Source organism: Colletes gigas, unplaced genomic scaffold (genome assembly GCF_013123115.1).
Source record: "Colletes gigas isolate AHSC1104 unplaced genomic scaffold, ASM1312311v1 Colletes_gigas_Sc00040, whole genome shotgun sequence".
Taxonomy (NCBI): Eukaryota; Metazoa; Arthropoda; class Insecta; order Hymenoptera; family Colletidae; genus Colletes; species Colletes gigas.
In genome coordinates this window covers 985,991-1,013,550 of record NW_025106669.1, presented here as the reverse complement: position 1 = coordinate 1,013,550, position 27,560 = coordinate 985,991, and the positions used below count along the sequence as shown (strand labels likewise).

The 27,560-nt window shown below is 36.9% G+C and overlaps 2 protein-coding genes across 3 annotated transcripts; one reads left to right on the top strand and one right to left on the bottom strand.

Moving 5' to 3' along the window:
• The first annotated feature begins 408 nt into the window (after positions 1-408).
• Positions 409-10,928, top strand: LOC122402824. 2 transcript variants are annotated; one of them, XM_043405945.1, is made up of 5 exons: positions 409-627; positions 3,786-3,945; positions 6,217-6,326; positions 9,998-10,090; positions 10,637-10,928. In XM_043405945.1, exons 1-5 carry the CDS (start codon positions 570-572, stop codon positions 10,708-10,710), a joined length of 495 nt encoding a protein of 164 aa, XP_043261880.1. In that variant the 5' UTR covers positions 409-569; the 3' UTR covers positions 10,711-10,928. The 2 variants fall into 2 exon arrangements, with proteins under 2 accessions (XP_043261880.1, XP_043261881.1); XM_043405946.1 differs by lacking the exon at positions 9,998-10,090.
• A 3,095-nt stretch (positions 10,929-14,023) lies between these two features.
• On the bottom strand, positions 14,024-27,042 carry LOC122402823 (guanine nucleotide exchange factor subunit Rich). The gene is made up of 16 exons (XM_043405943.1): positions 26,748-27,042; positions 26,005-26,112; positions 25,785-25,940; positions 25,414-25,728; positions 25,265-25,356; positions 24,923-25,196; positions 24,713-24,862; positions 24,454-24,654; positions 24,025-24,388; positions 23,755-23,960; positions 23,348-23,689; positions 22,793-23,282; positions 20,393-20,684; positions 19,741-20,213; positions 17,249-17,609; positions 14,024-17,190 (listed from the first exon to the last, which is right to left on the bottom strand). Exons 1-16 carry the CDS (start codon positions 26,880-26,882, stop codon positions 16,866-16,868), a joined length of 4,284 nt encoding a protein of 1,427 aa, XP_043261878.1. The 5' UTR covers positions 26,883-27,042; the 3' UTR covers positions 14,024-16,865.
• Positions 27,043-27,560: the final 518 nt, after the last annotated feature.

Genomic DNA, 27,560 nt, shown 5'->3' with positions numbered 1-27,560 from the left:
TAAGGATGTTCAATAAAATACATGTTTTTCTTTTACATAAATGAATGCGAATACGATCGTTTTCAATGAAACAAAACGCGGTAAAGTAACTTTTAAAATTTGAAAAAAAAACCGCTAAAATGAACAAGCGTGTTTATTTGTTCTGAACATTGATCGAGTGACGTATAATAATCTGATGTAACATCGATTAAATTGTAAAGATAGTTTAAGGGAATTAGATTCGATTTAGATCTAATATCTAATAACATTCATTTATTCGTTTATATAAAAATAATCAGCGAGAATCGATGACGGATCGAAGCTCCGTGGTTGCGGAGTTCGTCCAAAAGATGTCGCCACAGTCGGAGGCGACGAGCCTGGCATCTGAGCTCATATTCAACGTTTACAACTGGCAGTCTGTAGCCTGCAGGTCGCAGTGGTGTATGTCGCGTAAGGTTAAAGCGTCTTAAGCGCCGCATTTGTTTATTATTTCCGTAGTTGTTGAGTGCCGCAGTTTCGGTAAAAGTATTTCTCGTTTGAATTTTGTTTTAAAACTCGCACTTCGCGATTCGATATCGATATTAATTAAAATGTTGCGCGCAACCACTTTGCTACTTGTTGTTTCCCTCAACGCGGGGTTATCCCATGGTGAGTAAGATTTCCTGTGATTAAATCTCGAATTCTATGAATTGATTCTTTTCCCCAAGCAGTCCGATCTGGGACCTTAGTCGCTATAAATTGTAACTATTAAAAACCGAATGTTTCGCATCTCAATTTTGATTACGTTGCTACTATTTTTTATGCATTTTATGCAACTATTTCTATGTAAATTCACTGAAGTAGCTACTATGTGTCGTATAGACAGAAAGTAATACCGAATTCTTACGTTTCTCGACAAATAACAGTACGGTTCTGGAAAACTTCATATTTAATTCGAAACAGTTCGCAGATAGATAGTTAAAGGAAATGGAAGCGACATGATAGCGTACCAAGCACTCGTGACAGATTTTTTGAAAACTTTCCCCATCGTAGTACAATTTCTTACATCCATTTTACTTTTGTGTGTTATTATAACGTTTAAACAAGAAAAAATTACAAATTGAATTGTCCTTTTATTCGTGACAAATGAACACGGATTTTAAAGTCACTCGTGCGCTAACTTCTGTTTAAACTTTATTCGTAATTCGTTGGTTCATTAGCGAACACTATCGATGGACTTTTGGAATCATTCTTTCGGTCCGCCTGAGGGGTTTCAAGTAAAAATAATTGTAAATAAAATGAGAACTCTGTTAAATAATACATTACGACCAATACGGTAGATTAAATTGTGTTCGACCGGTCGAATGGATTTCTATTCGCAAGAGACTCGCGCCATTGCGCAAAGCAAGTTTAATTCAATCATCCTAACTTATAAATTGTTTGAGATATGAAACAAAAGTCGTACGGTATTAAGTAGAATAAACAATAAGAATAATTAGATTCTTATTTTACTTTTTTTCCCCCGAAATATGAAGATCGATCTTCAGTTTTCTAAATGGGATTTTATCGTGCAATTAAAAGAGTATGGAACCTTCGATAAACAATTATTAAATGTCAATAATTACTGAAATATTCTTCAACGAAAGATGAGATATTCGTACAACACTCGTCTGACCCTTCGAATTCAAACACGAAGTATAAGTTGATATTAATTTCGTCATAGAAGTGAATATATCCTGTTTAACACTGGGTTTACGGACACTCGTTACACATATTTTTATTGTAATTCGCCGGGGATAACAGTTACATTAAAACGCAATTTTTCTTTTAATCGGAGTGTATGTTTATATCATTACATCAATTAAATCCACCACGAATTGCTAACAAATAATATTTATGAGTTCTGTAACGTTAGGTTTAGAATCTTAATGCGTGAAATTTACGTATTCCGTAAACCTAGTGTTAGTAACAGTGAAAAGCATGAAACGATGTCTGTAGAGCATAACAAGGAAAATTCTGTCCGAGTAATTGTACGCGGAATATTACTGTTGTTTTTACTGCCATTAATCGCAATCCGCGTATCAGCATACGGCGAACATAATTGAAATCGTAGTTACAAGGGTTACGAGGAAAATAAAACGTGCAGTATTCACGCATGATGTACATTCAAACATATTTATTATATTTCGTGAAAATATATGATAACTTTGGTTTAACCCTTTTTTTTTGCCTTTTCATGCATTTTTGTATGGTGTCCATTTAATTTTAAAAGAAAGTTACTAGGATTCAGGCTGGAAAACGTCTCGCGGTTAAAATCCCCATTGTTTTCCACGGGGAACCCCTAAAAACAAAGGAAAATTATTGGCAAGCAATAGAATTGCATCGTAAAGTCGTAAATCGAAATTAAAACAGAGAAAAGGAGTAAAAATGTAAAAACTACGATAGAAGAGTGATTAATTGTAGGAAATATTGAAAATGGTCAAAGTTATCGCGAAATTAATTTCAATGCATGTATCGTTGAGGGATTTTTGTTGTAAAAAATGGTCGTTTGTAGCAGTAGAATGATCGTGACTTCGGAGAACGCGACGACCATGATAAAGGTTGAGATAAAGTTGCGTACAATCGAAACCTCGTACTTCGAGGAACAACAGTATAAACATACACGTATACATGTATTTTAAGAAGCGTATATGCGTGTGTAACGGGGAATCGCTATCGTTGGCGTCGATAGAAGTGTTTAGGCTGGTATCCGTTGGTAATGATGACCGAAGTGTTTAGGTTAGGTTAGGTTGATATGCGTTCTGCTCCTCGAACGTGCGTAGGAAAAAGAATCCTTATCGATTACGTCATTTCTGTGTAATATCAATAGATAGGAATCGAGATGGTTTCATTTCGATTCCATTTATGGTTTTTTACGTTTACGTTCTATGTTCTTTCATTAAACAATTATTATTATTAATTATAATAAAAATATAACCTAAAAATAGCAAATTTCATGTTCCATAAACATCGAATTTATTATAAATAATAAATTGTTTTGACGATGAAATACAATTTTACAACATTAATTATAATAAAAATATAACCTAAAAATAGCAAATTTCATGTTCCACATACATCGAATTTTTTATAAATAATAAATTGTTTTGACGATGAAATACAATTTTACAACATTAATTATAATAAAAATAACCTAAAAATAGCAAATTTCATGTTCCATATACATCGAATTTTTTATAAATAATAAATTGTTTTGACGATGAAATACAATTTTACAACGTTAATTACAATAAAAATAACCTAAAAATAGCAAATTTCATGTTCCATATACATCGAATTTTTTATAAATAATAAATTGTTTTGACGATGAAATACAATTTTACAACATTAATTATAATAAAAATATAACCTAAAAATAGCAAATTTCATGTTTCATATACATCGAATTTTTTATAAATAATAAATTGTTTTGACGATGAAATACAATTTTACAACATTAATTATAATAAAAATAACCTAAAAATAGCAAATTTCATGTTCCACATACATCGAATTTTTTATAAATAATAAATTGTTTTGACGATGAAATACAATTTTACAACATTAATTATAATAAAAATATAACCTAAAAATAGCAAATTTCATGTTCCATATACATCGAATTTATTATAAATAATAAATTGTTTTGAGGATGAAATGCATTATGTAAACGAGAATACGTTTTCAATGAGAAACGTGAAACAAACGAAGAAATGTTGAAGAGAAAACATTTTTACTATTTTCGAAAGCGATAGTGGTCTAAATCGAAATAAATTATATATTTTCAGGAATGAAATGCTCATTCGGGAACCAGAACTTCTTGGAAAAAATGATAGATTCGTGCCCCGGACTCTTGGACTCGAGCGATAAATCTTACTGTTGTTTAGACGTTGAGAATAGCAGGACCTATTGTTGCGACGCTGCGGAATTTGTTGTTAAGTCATCATGGTAATATTTTTTATCGATTAATATATTAATGTAACCGTAGTATGTATTATATTAACACATTACCGACCGGGTAGCCTATTAATCGACATTTTACCGACCGATAGCCGGTAAAACAGTTTTCTACCGCTCAACACTTTACCGACAGGTAGCCTATTAATCGACATTTTACCGACCGATAGCCGGTAAAACAGTTTTCTACCGCTCAACACTTTACCGACCGGGCAGCTTATTGATCGGTTCTCATGAAAATAAAAAATATCACTAGATTTAATTACCCTGTAATTACAGAAAGAGAACAATATAGTAACTGTCGCAAAGTTTCATTTAACATTCCTATAAGTACAAAAAAAAGTAGATATATAATCAAGGTCAATCGGTACCGGTCGGTAAAGCTTACAATTAGTCGTGCCATTTTGTTTTTCCATCTAGATAACTAAAATCTTCCATATTTCTCGTTGTATCTTCGCGAGAGTAATATCAATGGTATAGTAAGGTGTTGCAATGAAAATACCAGTGAAAACTCTTATGAAATAAGGAGAATCATTTTTCGAATTTGATTTATAGTCAGTAGCTAAAAAGGGGGACTGAAAACCGGATTTATTTATAGGGGTGACACGTGTCAGGGTCGATGCACATTTTGGGGCTTTGACCTGACTCTAAAGAGTATCGTAGGTGTCGATACGGGAACCATAAGTCTGCCATCAGACTATGGTTGACGTAGTTGATACTAGAGGCGCGACGAATTCCAAGAGTCGCGGATGTTTTGTTTATTGGTCGCCGATAGGGAGTTTCTGGAAGGATCTGTGACCAACCTCACGGCACTTAACCCCAGACTCTTCGAGGCGAGCGACCTCTTAACACTTTACCGACCGATAGCCTATTGATCGACTGTTTTACCGACCAACGCTTACCGACCGATAGCGTATTAATCGACTGTTTTACCGACCAACGCTTACCGACCGATAGCCGATTAATCAACCGCTACCGGTCGGTAAAGTGTTAAGGGGCGACCTCTATGTAAACATCCGAAATTAAGCCGATTTTCAAGAATTATTTCGAAGGATAGAGAATCAATAAATATTTGCAAGATTTTGAGGACTATTTAGAATATACTTCGATTTCATTTTGCAATTTTTTTTGGTCAAATAAAATGCAAAATGGCGGAGATACAGCATGATTTGTTAGAAGCTTCTCAAGACGTTTTCTAAAACGGTGTACACTCTGGTATCAGTTTTTATTATCAACGAGATTAGTATATAACAATAGTAAATGGACGAACCGAAAATAGTGAAAGAAAATTAAAAATTTGAAAAATGGCTGACCTCGGAACAAAAAGCTTAATATTTCAAAAAAGACTTTTATAAGAAGGCGATTTTCGTTCATCGACTAATGAAATAAGTCAAAAAATGAAATTTTTTTGTTTCTAGAATATCTATGTGTAAATAATGTTCCCCGAAAAATTTCATTCCGTTTGAAATTTCGGAATTTTACGTAAATCTCGGACATAATTTTACAATATTTTATAAAAAGTTTCTCACATCTGTTATAATATTATTTATATGTAACTTTATACAGTTCACACCTAATATATTGTGCAACATCTGAATCATTGCACATGATAGTCCAAGTAAAATTATAATGATTTCAATACACAAAGAGTTATTTCCTTTTATAGTAATAATTGTATCAGCACTTTTAAATACAATTTTGTTTACACAGTTATAAACGAAATATTGAAATTTAAGTTACGTGTTATATTTATAGGTTAAATTTTATATATTTTCTAATATATGTTCTTTGTTAACACTTTACCGACCGATAAAACAGTTGATTAATAGGCTATCGGTCGGTAAGCGTTGGTCGGTAAAACAGTCGATTGATAGGCTATCGGTCGGTAAGCGTTGGTCGGTAAAACAGTCGATTAATAGGCTATCGGTCGGTAAGCGTTGGTCGGTAAAACAGTTGATTGATAGGCTATCGGTCGGTAATCGTTGGTCGGTAAAACAGTCGATTAATAGGCTATCGGTCGGTAAAGTGTTAATGTATATTTGTTTACATTAGGTTAATGTTTCTTAGAATCTTCAATTACTTACAAAGTATATTGTTTTTCTTCCTCGATTATACGCCTTCTTGCGTCCAAAGATATTATTTAATCGAAAAAGATTTACATTATTTTGTACAGAAATCTCTCGGAAGATTTTTTTTTTTCGGTTACAGTTGAGATTTGGTTATCGCGGGTGTATAAATAAAATTCGTATCGTTGCGTTACAGGGTCGCTGTCACGGTGATTGTCGTTGTTGTAATGATGTTCACACTGGTAGTATGTTGCATAGCGTGTTGTCGCCGCCATCGCAGACGCCATCAAGGAACGATTTACGGGCGTAAGTATCTATTTTCTACGATATTTAAATTCCCAACAGTTTTATTCGGCGATATCGAATAAATGTTTCGACAAACGTGGCTTTCTTTCGTGCCATGGAAATCAGTTCACAAAATAACCTAAAATTTTACTTAAATCAAGCACATAACCTCTATTATATCAATGAACCAATTGTTGCTTTATTCAAATTTCACAAAGACAGCTTCATTCATTGAGATAAACATATTTAGATTATTCTATCTCACCACTAACTTTTCAGTTTATAATATTTTAATATTTTAATATTTCTTAGTTGCCTATCCTGCGTTGTATTTTTTTTTTTTAAAATTCTACTTCCCCGTTCAGTTTTTATTTAATACTAGTCGATAGCAACGATATTGGAACAAGATACTCAGTGTTAATTTGAATTTTGCATTAACAAAAAAATTGCAAGAAAAAGATTGGAGGCTGTAATGCGTTCGGGATAATTTTCGGCCCAAAGACGACGTTTCTCACGTTTTACAGGATGAAAATGATTTCGTTGTGGATATCAATTTTTCAACAATAGTAAAAGAGAAACATTCAAATTTCGCTCTAAAAATACAAAAAAAAAAAAAAAAAATATGCGATTTTATGTACTATACAAAATTTAGAAAGTAGGAATTCGAGTATACTATAATAGTCAAAAGTAAATATACATATTAAAAGAATGAAGTTTGTTTAATATTTACTAAAATTGCTAAAATAATGGTAGTGATATTTGCTTCATTTTGCCAAACTCGAGCAAATACCTCGGAAGCTATTTAATTCCCGAGCCTGAAACTTTATATTTAGAATCCACGCCCACCCTCCCCCGTCCCCTGCAAATTTCATGCCGATCGAAGAAGTGTGCCATTAGGAAGCACCGCCTATACTACGCTGGTCGAAATTGGTCAAGTTTCTATTTTAGGTTCACCCGTTATAACGATGATATGGAATTACACAAATAAAAATATCAATCTCTGTAATCCCATAAAACATTCAGAAAGATCGAATTAGGATCGAAAATGAGCCCGAATGCACAATCCCCTTTGCTTCGATAAAAAGAAATTTAATTAATTAATATTATGGTTATACGAAGATGTAGCCAATTTGACAATGTAATTCTTTATAGAATCGACAACGGCCTGATTGCATTTCAGCACACCTTCCAAGTCTTCTGACATTGTTTTACACACAGTGTTTTCTGTAATTGTATCTTAGAGTACCATAGAGAGATAATTTGTTGGTTAGGCACCTACAAACTGGATAAGAAAGCAAAGAGAGTAGGTCTTCACGTCTCATCGTTACATTTTTCTATTCATGGTTAATACTTAACACATTACCGACCGATATTAATCGACTGTTTTACCGGCCAACGCTTACCGACCGATAAAACAGTTGATCAATAGGCTCTCTGTCGGTAAGCGTTGGCCGGTAAAACAGTCGATTAATAGGCTACCCGGTCGGTAAATTGTTAATACTCTTGAGCTTATGGCTGCGTCAACATGAATTGTAGTTACGATTTACTCGACAAATAGTGACCCTCTGCGAGGACAGATGTCGCTGTTGCGCTACAGCCAATCAGCGCGCCTAGCCATCGACTCGTCTCTCTATGGTACATGTACTTTTTCAAACATTAATTTATACCTCGTTTTCTATATATTCTTGCATGAGAATTTGTGGCTTCCAATTTTTATTACTACTAACTTAATACATATATAGGTATATATACTATGCTTTACACATAAGTACACTATAGGATGGTCTAACGATTCTGTCCACCGCACATGTCTTCGCTATTTTTACGAAACTTATGTCGCTTTTAAAGCAATATATGTTGGTAATTGTTTGCCAATGGATAGTCGCGATATTTGAAAGTCAGTTTGTTCAAATATTACCAGAATTTCGAGAATAAAATAGGGTTCATCCTCGTCTATCGTGAAGCTGATAGCTTTTGGGATATCGATCTGTAAAACAGCAGTCGATAACGTAGGTCACTGTTCAGAAATGTTGAATATTTTTACAGAATTTGAAACAAGAAAACAGAAAACAAACTTAATAATTTTCGACGCACAAAATCGATGTACATTTTGGAGAAAACTAATTAATTAATTAATCTCAACAAACTATTGCATTGGTAGTGTGATGATAAGTCGCCATATTGAAATTTTGCCGAAACGTATTGAACAAGTATATCGATGACAGAAAAATTTAAATGTTTGGTTATCAAATTTGGTTAAAAAAAATATATTTTCAGAGGTTGGGTTTATAATACGATCGGGTGATATTACTTCGAGTAGAATGGATATGCTTTAATGTGATACAGTACAAACATGACTATTTTCACGCGTTTGCCTTTAACACAAACATAAATTTTTTAAGGCAGTTTGTTATTGAAAATTAAGAATTCTGTGAATAACGAAGAAACGACAAACATTCCATGATAAGTTCCTTCTATACTAAAAAGTGTTATATTTTGTTCTAAAAATTTTATTTAATTATATTTTCTTAATTCTATTACGAATGTATTAATAATTTGTAACGGTTTGGAAAACCAAAACGAGTATGCTGGATATGCGAATTGAGGTTTATTTGTTTAATTAAAAAGCAAGAATTTAGTTTTCATTAGCTGGCTAAGATTTGGCAAATTTTCAAATTATATATTCGAATGTGTGTCGATCATCTGTCAAACGGTTGTTTAAAAGTACGCGTACGAGACATTCGAAAAGTTTATTTTTTTTATAACGGCAGAACAACAGATTTTCACTTTACCGACCGGTAGCGGTTGATTAATCGGCTATCGGTCGGTAAAACAGTCGATTAATAGGCTATCGGTCGGTAAAGTGTTAAAACGCATGTTTATGTATGCATCGATCCACGTATATTTAAAGTATTGTATCGATAATATTTACGAACAATTATTTTTCGTTTACGAATTTACTAACAATATAAACGCGAAACTACGAAAATTTATATAAAAATGTAAACTTAAGATATGATTATTAACGTTAATAACTATTGTAACGTTTTGCGTAATAAATAACATTTGGATTTAGCACGAGGAAACATTTTTCTTTCCCATTAATGCGATATGAATAATATTGTATTATACAGTTTACGTTATTATTAGCGCGCATCGTGTGTCGGTCATGTAAAAATAAAACGACGCATCGCCCTATAATAAAGAACACTTTGTATGAACCTTCCTTTATAAAGCGTGTAAATATATTTTCAAATCTGGTGCAATATTTTCATCATTTGTTTGCTGATTCCAAAGATGAAAATATCATAACCTACAATATTGGAAACGATGTTTCTTTTTTTAAGCATATTTTGACCCTGATTATTAGATATTTTCCAAATCTTTGCAATCTTTCAAAATATGTACAGATTCTGTTAACACTTTACCGACCAGTAGCGGTTGATTAATCGGCTATCGGTCGGTAAGCGTTGGCCGGTAAAACAGTTGATTAATAGGCGATCGGTCGGTAAGCGTTGGTCGGTAAAACAGTCGATTAATAGGCTATCGGTCGGTAAAGTGTTAAGAATAAATTGGCGTGTATCTTGTATCATCAGATTTCTGTTAATTTTTCATCATTTGTTTCGTGATTCTAAAGATGAAAATCATCAACCTTGAATGTTAAGTCCGCTTTATGAGAATATTTGTTCCAGACGTAGAAGTACCTAGTGTCGTACAAGTAATTCAATCACCCGCGAATATTCTACACCCGGGTCAGCACAATTTGAATCCTACGAATCCAACAGGTGATTATAACGTCCATACGAATACAGAATTAGGATAAGTGCAGCATGGAACAAGAAGATTGCACAACTCATTAAAAACAAACTGATAGCACACTAGAAACAATAGAAAATTGAACGAACAGGCGGTGATTATTGTGAAAATAATATTTATTTAAAATACAAATATTGCTGTAGAGTATTCGGCCACGCGCCGCCACTGCGCACGCGGCTGTGCGCAGGTTGCCTATCAACAGGCGCGACTTCAAACGTTAATAACTTTTTAACGAAGCCTCGATCGACAAATTAATATTCTTGGTTTTCGTCTTATTTTGGCCTCCAGAATCTCCCATTAAAATTTTTCCCAGAGGTGGCCGGACCACCCTGTACACTGGCAAAGTTTGACACCTAAAAACTGGAACACCCTGTATATTATTACAAATACAGAGCGGAATGTACACGAATAAATGAATGATTAATTTTCAATCCGCTGCACGTGCCTAGTATGCGTATTGTTAATAAATAATTATGTATTAGATGGAAGTAATTGTAATGAAATTTACCTTCCAGGAATGTTGGGACCACTGCCACACTCGAGCGAGGTTTATGCAAAACAAGCACCGTATAATCCAAACTATGTTTAATCACGTTGACGGTAACATTAAACTACGGCATTGTTAAGAAAGTTCCATTGTGATTGTATTTTTCCTCGAACGGTGTCTGCCATTTGATTTTTTCATTTGCGAGATCGCCCGTTGCGAACAAAAACGTCTTCCGTTAGAACGAAGTAAAACCGCGATAGACTCGCGCATGCGTATTTAACACTAGATTGCCCAAGGAAGTAATTTTGACTGCTCTTTAATTTCAATTAGAAAAACAATTATGTATATAATGACACAATTTCTTAGAATTTTGTGACTTTTTGTACAACATATAAATGCGTTTATTAATAATTGTAGTTACCTCCTCCCTCCTTCATTTCCGGTATATGCGTTATACCTATATTGGTCAAAAGCAGTCATTTTGACTGCTTGGGAAATTTTAAATAATCAAATCACTCTTATTATTGAATTGAGTAAATTTCTTATATGACCAGTTCGACTCTGTATTGAAATAACAGTTTTCATTTTTTTTCGATTACCAACACATGATAACATACAAGTACATGTTAAATTGTTGATTTGGGCTTACCTAACCCAGACCTAACCCAGACCCTAGATCTGGGTTAGGTCTGGGTTAGGTCTGGATTAGATCTGAGTTAGGTCTGGGTTAGGTCTGGATTAGATCTGAGTTAGGTCTGGGTTAGGTCTGGATTAAGTCTGGGTTAGGTCTGGGTTAGGTCTGGATTAAGTCTGGGTTAGGTCTGGGTTAAGTCTGGGTTAGGTCTGGATTAAGTCTGGGTTAGGTCTGGGTTAGGTCTGGGTTAGGTCTGGATTAAGTCTGGGTTAGGTCTGGGTTAGGTCTGAATTAAGTCTGGGTTAGGTCTGGGTTAGGACTGAATTAAGTCTGGGTTAGGTCTGGGTTAGGTCTGGGTTATTTTATTCTTTTATATATGTATGTAAAAGAATAAAATAGATGCTTTCTCGGTAGAAATCTTCTGGATAACCCTAACCCAGACCTAACCCAGACATAACCCAGACCTAACCCAGACCTAACCCAGATCTAATCCAGACATAACCCAGACCTAACCCAGATCTAATCCAGACCTAACCCAGATCTAATCCAGATCTAATCCAGACCTAACCCAGACCTAACTCAGATCTAATCCAGACCTAACCCAGATCTAACTCAGATTCTATCCAGACCTAACCCAGACATAACCCAGACCTAACCCAGACCTAACCCAGATCTAATCCAGACATAACCCAGACCTAACCCAGATCTAATCCAGATCTAATCCAGACCTAACTCAGATCTAATCCAGACCTAACCCAGACCTAACTCAGATCTAATCTAGATCTAATCCAGACCTAACCCAAACCTAACTCAGATCTAATCCAGACCTAACCCAGACCTAACTCAGATCTAATCCAGACGTAACCCAGACCTAACCCAGACCTAACTCAGATCTAATCCAGACCTAACCCAGACCTAACTCAGATCTAATCTAGATCTAATCCAGACCTAACCCAGATCTAATCCAGACCTAACCCAGACCTAACTCAGATCTAATCCAGACCTAACCCAGATCTAACTCAGATTCTATCCAGACCTAACCCAGACATAACCCAGACCTAACCCAGATCTAATCCAGATCTAATCCAGATCTAACCCAGACCTAACTCAGACCTAACCCAGACCTAACTCAGATCTAATCCAGACCTAACCCAGACCTAACTCAGATCTAATCTAGATCTAATCCAGACCTAACCCAAACCTAACTCAGATCTAATCCAGACCTAACCCAGACCTAACTCAGATCTAATCCAGACGTAACCCAGACCTAACTCAGATCTAATCCAGACCTAACCCAGACCTAACTCAGATCTAATCTAGATCTAATCCAGACCTAACCCAAACCTAACTCAGATCTAACCCAGACCTAACTCAGATCTAATCTAGATCTAATCCAGACCTAACCCAAACCTAACTCAGATCTAACCCAGACCTAACTCAGATCTAATCCAGACCTAACCCAGACCTAACCCAGATCTAATCCAGATCTAATCCAGACCTAACCCAGACCTAACCCAGATCTAATCCAGACCTAACCCAGACCTAATCCAGACCTATTGATAAATTTCAGTTTCTCAATAAGCTAAAGTAGTACTTGTTATTCGAATCTTTATGCAGTGATACTTGTTCTAACAAGTTGTTTATTTTATTTCTGCGCCCTAAATTCATAATATTATAACATAATATTAAAAATTAATTTTAAACAAATTTCTTTACACATTATTTATTCTTTCACGATGCAGTCATTTTGACTGTTTTTGGGCAATATAGGTATATACTAAGTTTCAGTCTTTCTAGTGTTAACTATTTCGATGCTGAATACTTTTATCGAACGTATCACGCGCGCCTAGAAGAATGCTTTACTGTTCGTGACGTGGTCCAGCGCTGAACACATTCTGCCAAATGAAACTAAGTGTTCATGAAATCGAGAGTACTTCTATTAGGTCCACGCTGTGGGTACGTTTCCTTTTTAGTCGTTCGAAAGATGGAAAATTAAACGTTGAACGGTTCAAATTTCGAACGCCATCTAAAAATGTCTCTGGCACCGAGAAAGTTAACATATCATATACGATGACCAAATTTTTGTTCAGGCCATTGTTTCATTCGAATTTTCTATTGAGAAACGCACAGAATAGTAGAATAATTTCTCTTAGAAAACTCATGTATCATTCTTCCTCGAGAAGTCATAGCGTGTTTACATCCCCACTCTTGGTGCTGTTCGCTGACTCACAGGATTGGCCGAGAACGGTGACGAAGACGGCGACAGCCAATCAGCGGACAGCAGTAAGAACGGGGACGTAAACACGGAAGGACGACATTTATATTTGGAAGCACAGTTTTCCTGAATATAATTTCTACGCGAATTTTACGGATTCGAACGACTGCACAAAAATGGGAAAATTCTGCTGATTCGTTAAATTTTTATCGAAGTATCAATGTAAGGTTATCAATTGTACAAAATCAACATTTTGATTTATACTTATGACATATTGAAATAAAAAAGATTTGTCTGCAGTGGTTGATTTTTTAAAACCCAATGTTAAATTAACATCAGTAAAAAACATGAAAGTATTGTACATGTGTCATCCAAAAAGTACCTGATATCTTTTTTATACGTTATCCATAAGTATCTCTAGTATTTATCTTCAAACTTTGTCATTAACCTTAAATGTAAGTTTTTTTTTATTGCCAACCGTATTACTATTAATACATAAATATTAAATCGTATATGTCACATTGTTGCATTATTATGGTTAATTATTAAGCACGTAAAAGGTGCTTATATGTAATACGCGAGGAAATAAAAGTGTTATGTTATATGCAGTGTTTTTGATTGTTTGTTTCGCATCAAAAAGTCATTTTCATTTATTATGAAAATTGCTTGGATTTTGTGCCTGTATAAAGTAAACGATTTAAAAGAAAAGGTTACGTCGAAGACCAAAATCATCAAAGACTAAAAATCCAACTCGAACCACTCGTAAGAGACGTCGCTTAAGTGTAACGCGTAAATTTTTACTTTATATGCGAGATAGTTCAAAAAGAAAGAAAAAACAGCTGTTAGCTCATGGGAAAATATATATTTCTGAATATCTATGTTACAATATATGTATAAACAGTTTATTATTAGTGTTCCACAGTTGTTTTCTATGAATTAATTAGTATTATCGTTATACAAGACCACAGTGAACGTCCGTTGCTAGATTTCCTTTAAATCGAGTCCAACGATCGAGTAATCGGTTAAGATGTACATTTGATCGATTAATCGAACATATGCTACATATAAAAGGGGCGATACTAAACAGTTCCTTAGAAACATAGAAACTATGAAACAATGAATAATTGTCGTTGCTTAGCTTACGTTTCCTTCTTCGATGATCTATTTTCTCGACATTCTTAGATTTATATTAATTTGACATAAATACTTACGAGTAATTTTGATTATTATTCTTGGCTGTCCGTAACTAACTTTTCTTTTTGATATCGGTGTTTAAAAATTATGATGCTTAAATTAAATTAAAATGAAACGCAACACGCACGAACTAAAGTTGAGAAATTTATGAATTTCTGTCGCTGCCTGTAAACAAAATATTCATTAATTTCTCTGCGTAGTAACTTATTCTCAATGTTTAACAAAATCTGTTATTTTAAAAGATTCGATATCATATTTATATTCGTAATAGTAAAGGAAGACTACATTTATCTGAACTATTGGTAAGCAGTACCCCAGTTATATGAACATTTCTGTACAAACATGAAATTAAATCAAGGACTTGCATGAAATTTTTATTCAGAAACTTTAAAGCAGAAGATCAATGAATTTTTTACTATTTAACTCGTCTTGTCTACCAACGTATTCAAATAAATGGTGTTTCGCTTCGTTCCTTCTATTTCTATACATTAATCCAGTGGAATTACAATTTGCAAATCAAACATTAACCATTTAAAGCCCCAGAATATGCAGTTAAAGGTTCTAAGAATATTTTTGCTCGAAGCTGCAAACGGTTAAAGCTTTTCTTTCTCAAATTTTGCACGCTACATAAACGTATCACTTTTCTTACTAGAAAATTCGTTTCACGAGTATAAATGTCTCAGTTTATTATGTTTATACGATACGGGCAACCAATAATGTTACGAATACTAGTAATTTTTAGTTTAAAAATTTATATTATACAGACTACCATTTACCAATAACGTCTACGTTCTAAAAAACCAATATCTATGGTAATATCGATCATAAAGTTATTGACATCAAATTCACACAGTAATTTCTTCTTAATTTGATTGTATAATATTTATTTCACTTTTTTCGAAAGAAAATCTGGAGTTAGGACGGCCATTTTATTCGATACGCTACTGCATAAACAGAACTACGCTTTATCAGTGTTAATTTTCATACTGTAAATCTTTTAACACATTACCGACACTTACCGACCGGTAGCGTATTCATCGACTGTTTTACCGACCGATAGCCGATTAATCAACCGGTCGGTAAAGTGTTAAAAATAAATAATTTGTATTGAAACGGTTAACGATCAGTGAAAACCATTTCTTCGCAATTCAGTCGATGTGATATTGCAATATACAGGGTGTCCCGTAGCATGTAAGACCCCGTTTCAAAGATGAATTCTGCGCAAGAAAACAATAACAAAAATAGCGAGTTCCGTGTTGGAGTAATTCTTTTGTAAGATGAGAATAATCGAACCAACGCTAGTTAATTATTTACAAGCAGAATTCAGTATCTAATGCCGAATCTTATATTTTAATTCTTTAAATACTTCCTGCGAGCATTAACACATTACCGACCGATAATTAATCGACTTTTTTACCGACCGATGGCGTATTAATCAACTTCTTTACCGACCAACGCTGCCGGTCGGTAAAGTGTTAAAATACTAGATCATTGAAATACGTTGTGTGTGAAAATGGGAAGTCTCGTCAACAAATGGCAGACATGAATCTTGAGCGTGGGCTTATTATTATAAATAATACTTTGATAAAGTATGGCAGCCAAATAACTTGAAAATAAGATCAAATAAGGCACATGTTTACATAAACTTTTTTTTTTTATCGTTTTCTTGTATAGAATCCATCTCTGAAGTTGTGCCCCCAATCCACTATTATTCTTCCTCTTTTAATCAAATCTATAACCTACTAATACCAATTACAATATATTCATTATTTTTGTATATTGTCTACAAAAGAAGGAAGAAATAGTGTCAGTCGTGTTTCGTAGATTTTTCAAATGTTTCGAGAATTACTCTAAAAATATGTCAACAGTAACTTCCCTACAATTTCAATAGCATATTTACACGTTATAGAAATGCTTAAAAAATTTGGATATATTTCAACCTTAATCGTTAAAATTTCTCAAAGATTATTGTGTACATAATTATTTATACAATGTTTAACCAATACGTTTGATATAAAAAAATCATTATTCCATTTTATGTTACATGTACAACTCGCTGTTTAAATCAGAGGTACGGTAATGTTGACTAAATCCATCTCAGAAATTTTAGTACCGAACAGCAAGTGTTTTGTACAATGCTGAAAAATTTCGTACCTACTTACCCATACTAGAGTCTATAATACAATACCTGCGTTTTGATAAGACGTAATTGCTTTAAGAGATTGCGCACGTGGATTGCGAAGAAACGGGCTCCGCGCTATTGAGATTGCTATAACTGTTTCGAAAAGTCGCCTCCTCGACGTTCAGAGACAATTCGTGGGATCGATCCTCCTCTAATGGGGCAGTCGAACCATGACTGATAGACGAATGCCGCGATCGCGATAAATTTCCACGTTGATTACTGCCAGCAGATGGCGCTGGACTCGGAGAAGGGCTTTCCGGTATCTGCTCCTGTTCCTGTTGTTGTTTGATCACAACTAGTCTGTTCAACAATGAAATTTGTACTTGGATGCCCGACATGAACGGTCTGTAACCCAAACTGAAACGCAGACACAAATAAGTGTTTTTTATAATGTTACAATTTCTATAATACGTACCATTCAGAGTGGGACCATTTAGTTAGCATGAGAAGGCCATCTCTCAAATTGATTACAGAATCGAAAGTTTGCATCGGTGCGTGAGCCGCTCTGATAGTTCTGGCCATAGCAGGTGCATCGCGTAAAATGGTTGCCAGCACTGCAGCCCATCCTAGGCAGCCGCTCTCCAGGAATAATTGCAAAAGATATCTAAGCTGCACTTCTCCACGACTTATCGGTGCACAGGACGAAGCATTGTGGACTTCTATTTGCTCGACTGGGTCTGGCGAAACCCAACATACTGTTCCAACTCCAGTCCCAACGATTGATTCGGTGTCGTCTCTCCAGATTGTACTGCTGTCGCTGAGAACACTATTTGCATCTGCGTAATGGTTGTATAAAATGTATTTTCTGGTATTTTGATAATTACATTATTTTAACACGTTCGTTGGCCATTGCATATATTTGCTATCGGAAGTATATGTGTATGTTGTTTTTTAACACTAGAAAGACTGAAACTAAGTATATACCTATATTGCCCAAAAGCAGTCGAAATGACTGCATCGTGAAAGATTAACTAATGTGTAAAGAAATTTGTTTAAAATTAATTTTTAATATTATGGTATAATATTATGAATTTAGGGCGCAGAAATAAAATAAACGACTTGTTAGAACAAGTATCACTGCATAAAGATTCGAATAACAAGTACTACTTTAGCTTATTGAGAAACTGCAATTTATCAATAGGTCTGGGTTAGGTCTGGGTTAGGTCTGGATTAGATCTGAGTTAGGTCTGGGTTAGGTCTGGATTAGATTTGAGTTAGGTCTGGGTTAGGTCTGGATTAGATCTGAGTTAGGTCTGGGTTAGGTCTGGATTAGATCTAGATTAGATCTGGGTTAGGTCTGGGTTAGGTCTGGATTAGGTCTGGGTTAGGTCTGGGTTAGGTCTGGATTAGATCTGGGTTAGGTCTGGATTAGATCTAGATTAGATCTGGGTTAGGTCTGGGTTAGGTCTGGATTAGATCTGGGTTAGGTCTGGGTTAGGTCTGGATTAGATCTGGGTTAGGTCTGGGTTAGGTCTGGGTTAGATCTAGATTAGATCTGGGTTAGGTCTGGATTAGATCTGGGTTAGGTCTGGGTTAGGTCTGGGTTAGGTCTCATTTACACTGTTGTTGTATTTAGTAATTTCCAAGTGTATGATTTGGTTTGGACTCGAAAAAATGTCGAATGGGACTTGACGAACAATGCTTTTAAGTGTTTTATTTGAAATTTACCTGTTAAAATAAGTGTTTTATTTACACTGTTGTTGTATTTTGTAATTTCCAAGTGTATGATATCTGTTTGGTTTGGACTTGAAAGAATGTCGTGTGAGACTTGACGAAGGTGCTCCTGAGATCAAAATTGATGTCGAATCACACTCGACATAGGAGTGCAAAGGGTTAAGATAATTTGGATTATTAACTAATCCAGACCTAACCCAGACCTAACCCAGACCTAAACCAGACCTAACCCAGATCTAATTCAGATCTAATCCAGACCTAACCCAGAGCTGACTCAGATCTAATCCAGACCTAACCCAGACCTAACTCAGATCTAACTCAGACCTAACCCAGACCTAACCCAGATCTAATTCAGATCTAATCCAGACCTAACCTAGAGCTAACTCAGATCTAATCCAGACCTAACCCAGACCTAACCCAGACTTAATTCAGTCCTAACCCAGACCTAACCTAGACCTAACCCAGACCTAACCTAGACCTAACCCAGACTTAATTCAGACCTAACCCAGACCTAACCCAGACCTAACCCAGACCTAACTCAGATCTAATCCAGACCTAACCCAGACCTAACTCAGATCTAATCCAGACCTAACCCAGACCTAACCCAGACCTAAAACAGACCTAATTCAGATCTAATCCACACCTAACCCAGAGCTAACTCAGATCTAATCCAGACCTAACCCAGACCTAACTCAGATCTAACTCAGACCTAACCCAGACCTAACCCAGATCTAATTCAGATCTAATCCAGACCTAACCCAGACCTAACTCAGATCTAACTCAGATCTAACCCAGATCTAGGGTCTTTATTATTAATAAACGCATTTATATGTTGTGTAAAAAGTCACAAAATTCTAAGAAATTGTGTCATTATATACATAATTGTTTTTCTAATTGAAATTAAAAAGCAGTCAAAATGACTTCCTTGGGCAATCTAGTGTTAATAAAGGGAATGGTACTATCAATCTTCATGTGTCGATAGTAAACATTCATAAAACTCACAAACAGCAATTTCTTGATAAACTTTTAACAGACACTTGCCACCTAAATTACTTGAAAACTGTTTGTTGCGTAGAAAAAAGTTCCAAACAAAAGTTGTAGAGTACGAAGCGAAGCACACATTGATACGATTAAGAAATACAGAAAATGTGAGTTTTGGAAACTAGAATAGCCTCAAAACTCTACAGAGGCAGCAAACGAACGTGTTACTATGATATAAGAATATATAAATACCGTGTAACATATTTGCTGTCAATTTAGTTTCAGCAGCGGGAAACTGGGTTTCCAAGCTTGCAACGGGGGAAACTAATGTGGTGTAAGGTGGTCGTCCACTTGGTAAGCTGGTGTAACCGCTATCAGGCAAGTCAACGGCGAAGCTCGAGTTCAACGGCTCATCCTCTGGATTTTCCAGGCTGACCGATCTTATGGAACGCAGAGACGTAAGACTGGACCTCCTAAACTTTTGCAACGTTGGGAGGGACAGCACGGGGTAAGCGAATGAAAAGTCCTCGTGCATTGCTTTCAACGCTGTAACATAGTCGTCAAGTTTCGCTGCTCTGTCACGTTCTCTGCCAAACCATGTGACCAAATGGAAGTCTAATCGAGCAGCAAATCTGCCTAAATCTGCAAGTCGTTTTGCGGAAAGCAATCGACGAGCATGACGTTGTAATATTACATCGATGAAAAACTCTTCGGCTGAGCCCTCTCTGAAAGACAAGTTCGAGTTTCATTATTATTTCAACAGTTATAAACAATTTATTACGCAACCAAGGGTAGCGAACCACTTCACAAAATTCATGTTTAAAATTTGGAAAGCAATGAAGTTTTAAACCTAACCCTTTTAGTCACTTTTACGTTTAATTATTAGAGATTAATAAAAACTTACTTATTGTCAGCTTTCTCAATTTTAGAAGCGCTTGTAGGTACAGACTTCTTCCGTCTCATAACTACGTTCCTAGTTTTTTCCAACATGGAGGACGGTGTTATGTCTTTGGCCGAGTCGGATTGTACTTTCGGGGTCACCGTTGTACTGTAACTTCGACTTCTTGACACTTGCATGGTTCCCAGCACCAGAGACAAATCATCTTCATGGGGTGACAGTGGTGGTGTTTGAGGGGGTACTCCTAATTTTGATGTTCCTCCCCAGGATGTTCGTGGAGATTCTACGTCATTTGGATCTTATGGAAAAGACAACGTTCGCATAAAAATATTGAAAATTAAATATATATGTTACAGTGAAACACCGAAATCTGGAGAATGTCGACTTTCACCGGTGAATGTCAACAATTCACATAGTCGCTTAGTGTATGTCCGAAATATAGGCTAAACACCCTTATTTCTGACTTACACCGGTAAATGTTGACATTCACCATGCACTAATGGTGAGTGTTGAACATGTTGGTGATTTATATTTTCTTCCCCCGTAATTCAGTCGCTATAAAACGTCACAAGGGTGACCGTAACTTTTTCGCCTCTCTCTCTGAAAGGACCTAACCCAGACCTAATCCAGACCTAACCCCCGTTATCAGCGATGAATTGGTCTGGGTTAGGTCTGGAATAAGTCTGAATTAAGTCTGGGTTAGGTCTGAATTAAGTCTGGGTTAGGTCTGGGTTAGGTCTGAATTAGGTCTGGGTTAGGTCTGGGTTAGGTCTGGTTTAGGTCTGGGTTAGGTCTGGGTTAGGTCTGGGTTAGGTCTGGAATAAGTCTGGGTTAGGTCTGGGTTAGGTCTGAATTAAGTCTGGGTTAGGTCTGGGTTAGGTCTGGAATAAGTCTGGGTTAGGTCTGGGTTAGGTCTGGAATAAGTCTGGGTTAGGTCTGGGTTAGGTCTGAATTAAGTCTGGGTTAGGTCTGGGTTCGGTCTGAATTAAGTCTGGGTTAGGACTGGGTTAGGTCTGGAATAAGTCTGGGTTAGGTCTGGGTTAGGTCTTAATTTACTCTTAAAAAGACGAGTTTGCTAATTAGAAAATCTAATTTTTCTTCCAGACCTAACCCAGACCTAATTCAGACCTAACCCAGACTTAATTCAGACCTAACCTAGACCTAACCCAGACTTATTCCAGACCTAACCCAGACCTAACCCAGACTTAATTCAGACCTAACCCAGACCTAACCCAGACTTAATTCAGACCTAACCCAGACCTAACCCACACTTATTCCAGACCTAACCCAGACCTAACTCAGACCTAACCCAGACTTATTCCAGACCTAACCCAGACCTAACCCAGACTTAATTCAGACCTAACCCAGACCTAACCCAGACTTAATTCAGACCTAACCCAGACCTAACCCAGACTTAATTCAGACCTAACCCAGACCTAACCCAGACTTATTCCAGACCTAACCCAGACCTAACCCAGACCTAACCCAGACCTAACCCAGACTTATTCCAGACCTAACCCAGACCTAACCCAGACCTAACCCAGACTTAATTCAGACCTAACCCAGACCTAACCCAGACTTATTCCAGATCTAACCCAGACCTAACCCAGACCTAACCCAGACTTAATTCAGACCTAACCCAGACCTAACCCAGACTTAATTCAGACCTAACCCAGACCTAACCCAGACTTATTCCAGACCTAACCCAGACCTAACCCAGACCTAACCCAGACTTATTCCAGACCTAACCCAGACCTAACCCAGACCTAACCCAGACTTAATTCAGACCTAACCCAGACCTAACCCAGACTTATTCCAGATCTAACCCAGACCTAACCCAGACCTAACCCAGACTTAATTCAGACCTAACCCAGACCTAACCCAGACTTAATTCAGACCTAACCCAGACCTAACCCAGACCTAACCCAGACTTAATTCAGACCTAACCCAGACCTAACCCAGACTTAATTCAGATTTATACCAGACCTAACCCAGACCAATTCATCGCTGATAACGTGGGTTAGGTCTGGGTTAGAAAAAGATCACGATTTACTGCAGTATCCATTTAGTATAAATTAGGGTATCGGATAAAAAAATTAAGAAAACGTTGCTCGCGTTATCAAAGCTTGCATAAGACTGACAAAGCTGATCGACTCCTAGCAGAACAAAGGATTTGGCAGGAGAGAGCCAGTCGCTTGTTTTTTGACTCTTCTGTTTTGGACGTCCAGCAGAGCATATCTGTGATTGTCGACACACACCGGAGAGGGTCCGAATGTACAACAATGTAATGAAATATTCGATCTTTCACCGACGTATTTGGTATCTGTTGACATTCACCGGTGAAAGTTGACATTCTCCAATTTCGGTCATTCACGGTAACATATAGATTTAATTCTGTATCATTACCAATTGCTCTGAGAAATCGAACGAGGTCTTTTGAAAGTTCCCATCTGCCCTGTTCCAGAGCAGCGTCTAACAACAAAGTAGCATGTTGTCGACTGACAGTCGATGGTTCCAGGTTCTGTAAGATTATCAGATAGCTAGCAGCAGTGTCCAGTTGCTGACGCTGCAGACAATCTTGCAGCAGCTTCTTAGGTGACCCAGCAACGGAAAATAAATAAGGCCAGAGTGCTATTTCTGTTTTTCTAGCGCACTGCACAACTGCTCTAGCCCACACTCCAGGAAATTCTCTGATGAACTCCACCACGGAAGGCAACTGAGCATCCGGGATTGGTTCTTTGCTGGTTGCTTCTTCTTCGAGTACCTCATGAAGCAAAAGCTCCAACGAATGTGGAAAGTATGGCAGCGAAGAACACGAACGAGCAATCTCCCAAGCATGGTACCCCAAATTACGGTGTATTAGTTGTCGTAATATTTGGTGAAGATAAACTTGACTCTGAAATCAAGATAACATTTACCAATTTTGAATTTATTAACGAAAGGTGTATTAATGATACGTACTGTAAGTTCTAACAAACTAAAAGGCAACGAAAATGGAGAGTTCGTGTCCGAAGTAAAAAGGACCGTATCATTTTCTGCTCCCAATAAAATAGCGTCTTCGAAGAGTATAGCCAAAGGATAAATGCGCAAGTGAAAAGGCAACATTATCCTTTTGCTCATGAACGTGTGCGCCTTTTCTTGATGATTCCGTGGGAACAATGGCAGCCAGACACGCATCCCATGGGCCCCACAAAACAACCACAGTGCTTCCGTCAAGTGTGGCTTGTCTCTCTTCGATCTCCATGGTACCCACACGTTTTCTACGTAAGAAGCTAATACTGTCGGAGCGCTACACGTAAACAGCTGCAAAATGCATATAAATATTACAAAGAAATTAACGACTCGTCAGGAATATATCGTCAACGTACAACTTCTGGATTATCAGTACAGTGTTCTCTTTGAACCATAAGAAGGCGTCCAGACACATTCAACAAAAGACTCTCAGGATGCGGATGACTCCCAGCCGTCTCCGCGCGTATAGTAGTCAAAGTGGCACTCACAACGCAGGCAGGATGAACACAAAGTCCACTAACATCTACGGTCTGCAATCTTACTAATTCTATACTTCCAGCATCTGAAATATCAATGTTTTTTTAAGAGTCCACCAATTCAGAAAATGATTAAATTCAAGCACGTACCATTATTGCTCTCTAATACCATATCGTAAATGCTAATCTGTGCGTTCGCACAGAATGTTAGAAGTCTGTCTTTCAACGTATTGAGTAACAACACCTGCGATGGCATTCTAACAGTTCTAACGTAACTGTTGTCCAAACGTGTGTCGCGCGGATATATTCTAACCTCATCCTTATCGTCTAATATCGAATAACTGCTAGCTATTAAAAAACCTTGATGCCACAATAGCCCTCCGGTCACAATGAAATCACGCTCTTGGGTCTCGTTGCCAAAAAGTTTCCATTTGCGCGAAGGCAAAGAGTAATGAGCCAATCCTGTCCTTCCGGCTACAGCTATGCTCATACCTTCGTTATCTATAGCGGTGTACTGAAACAAACGATCGTTTAAAAATATAGTTTTCTTTTCCGTCGGATCTGAATACATTTACATACTCTTATCGGCCAGTTGGAACCACTGTACGCAGTAGGAATAGGAACGACTAGCCATTGCTTGCAACCCACAAGTGTTTGCGTTATGGAATCGTTTGGAATTTCGCTGCTGATATGAAAGGTTGAGGTGTTCGTAGAAACTCCACCGCCAAGATTTAAATACAATCTATCTTCACCTTGTAAATACAAATGTCCATGATGGCCCTGCGTATCAAAGTATCGTTAGATAAATGTTTAGATTTTTAAACGTCTTCGATATTACCATGCAAGGATTGATCGTCAAGGGGCTTTTTACAAAATCTAACTGTATCAAAGAACGTTTCGTGTTGGTATCGTTTCCATTCTCTTCGGTCAGAGATGGCCCTGGAGATTCTCTTAACATCCATAGCTGATAACCTTCAGCGGACCATTCCTGTAACATATAAGATTAGAAACTGAAATTGATACTATTAGGTAAGATCGATGTATTTACCATTGTATGAATGTGCAAAGGATTATCGTGGGTCAAGTCTACCCTTAAACCGTAATCCCATTTTAGACTGCAGAGTAACAGAGCACCAAATGTGCTCCACACTGCTAGGCCACCACCTTCCCAAGCTAACGCAATGGCACAACTGTCAGGGGTCCACCTCAAACACCTTACGCGCCCCGGTCTTCCTGGATAGTCTTTCGAGGACAAGCTCAACGTATGGGACATTTCCAGCCCGCCTGTTGTTTCATCCACATAACACACTACGCCTTCAGAACTGTTAAACAAAAGGATATTAACAATTTACATAAGTACACATTTTCATATAACAGAAAACTTATATACTTTTGCCTTCCGATCGCTATGAGACGATATTTGTGATTTACAGCCGCACAAGTAGCATCGTCAACATCTCTGGCCCAAATTCCTTGTACTTGCTGGAAAAGATAATACATCACTATTTCTTATAAATTTATTTGATTTAATAAACGTACATTAGGATCGAATTTCAGTGACTGCGCAGTCAGGAACGCTGCTTTGCCAGTGTTGAGAACAATTGCGAATCCACCGACCAATGGGGAGTACTCGATGTCAGTGACGTATACATTGTTCTCCGTAAGAGGTATAGCCACGGTAGATATTTGTTGATCCACGCTGAATGGTATTCTCCTTAAATCGAGAGAGTAATCTCGATTCACAGTTCCGTCCCATTTGTGGCGTATTATGTGACTGGTCTTTGTAGCTACCATGAGCTCATCACGTATACAAACCAACGAACTGATACCACCGTCTATCCAGGCTGATTTCTCCTGAAAAGATACACAAAATTCGCAATTTCGTAAGGATAACCTATTACTATACTTACGAATGTCAGAACTAAGGAAGGAATAACTTCTTTGATAAAAAGTTCAGCGCTGTCTCGTCTTAAACTGGTAACCGGAGAGTCTCTCTGTTCGTAGAGACCTCTTCCTTCCGGACTAGTGTCAGATAATCGATAAAATAAGAGATAGCTATCCGACGTCTGAAAAGTTTTAGGTTACAGTAATTTGCTGTATGTTTCAATTTAATTTATTGTAATTTCATACCGCTATGACCAACATGCTGGAGTCTGGTCTCCATTGCACCAGACTGTTGTCGCCATGTTTCCTTAAAGAATCTGGAGTTCTTTTGATCAGTATAATGGGCACGCATGGCTGGAAAGTAAATGTGTTCCGTTACAGTCACTCGTGTATTGATATTTGTAGTGTACGACGAGGGTTGTAAGAGCTCCGTCAAAGAAATATTTAAGGAAAGTGTAAACTCTCGCTCTTAGCGATGTTTATAAATTAACAGCGACGCAAACTTGAACAGCACGAAAGTGTTCTCGAGTCTCCAAGAATCTTAGTCTTTTCAATTACAGTGTACAACAGCGTGAGTTTTTTTTATGTAGAATTATTTAAAATGACAATTTTAGTTGCGTCGCTGTTAAATTAACACCGACGCAAACTTGAACGGTACGAGCGTGTCTCGAGTCTCGAAGAATCTTACAACGACGGTGCGAGTTTTATTTGTGGTATTATATAAAAAACGATTGACAATTACAAACGATAAATGCTTATATGGAAAAGTACGTGCGTACAGGATTTTAGTATCGAGGATCTTGAGAAAGTAGTTACGTTACAAAGTAACAATATAGACAAAGTAAAATTGACAACCGAATGGTATTTTTGTTCGCTGTATTTAAAGTTCATAAATGAGTAAATATTTTTAACGGTTGATAATGAGCGGAGAGTTTTATCCTTCAAATATATTGATCGTAAAGTTGTAATGTTACGTTTGTAACACATGCCTTGCAATACCAGATGGTGAGAGCGTCGTTCGTCAATACAGCGAATAGTATTTTGTCCCTGTTGCAAACAACCGCAGTGATCCCCTCCGGTTCAGTCGTGTTCAGAACCCGTGGCCATCCGATCGGGAAAAACATTATGTCTTTTTTAAGATCGTTCACCTTTACCTGTTCACATCCCTGTTACGTTTACGTTCCTTTCCTGTTTCGTTCCGTGTTTCGCGAGATCTGACAAGTAAACACATCCTAACCTCACCATTTTACGTCGATCATATAAGTATATACTAGGTTACTCGTGCAACGATTCTCGAGGTCCACGTAGCACAATGCGAGAGGGCGGAGGGCGAGGGGGGGTGAAGGGGGGCCGTGATATTCGTGCTACTTATCCAATTTTGTAATCATCGTCGTTGTGCAACTGATTCCGTCCCATCGGTATGCACAATTTTTAAAATATATTCCTATAAAAAATCAACATTAAATAATATTTAAAAGTTTAACGAATATATAAAGCAACGTGATTAAGTTCAGTTACATCAGTGGTTGTAACTGTAGTAAATGCGCATACACGTGCTATATTTCGCACGGTTACTTTTAGTCGAAAATATGTCGTTGGTCGGTAAAGAAGTTGATCAATACGCTATCGGTCGGTAAGCGTTGGTCGGTAAAGAAGTTGATTAATACGCTATCGGTCGGTAAGCGTTGGTCGGTAAAACAGTCGATTAATAGGCTATCGGTCGGTAAAGTGTTAATAACAGATATAAATGAAACTGAAAGAGTTGATGTTTCTGTAAAATGGAGGGGGATAGCGATGAACCA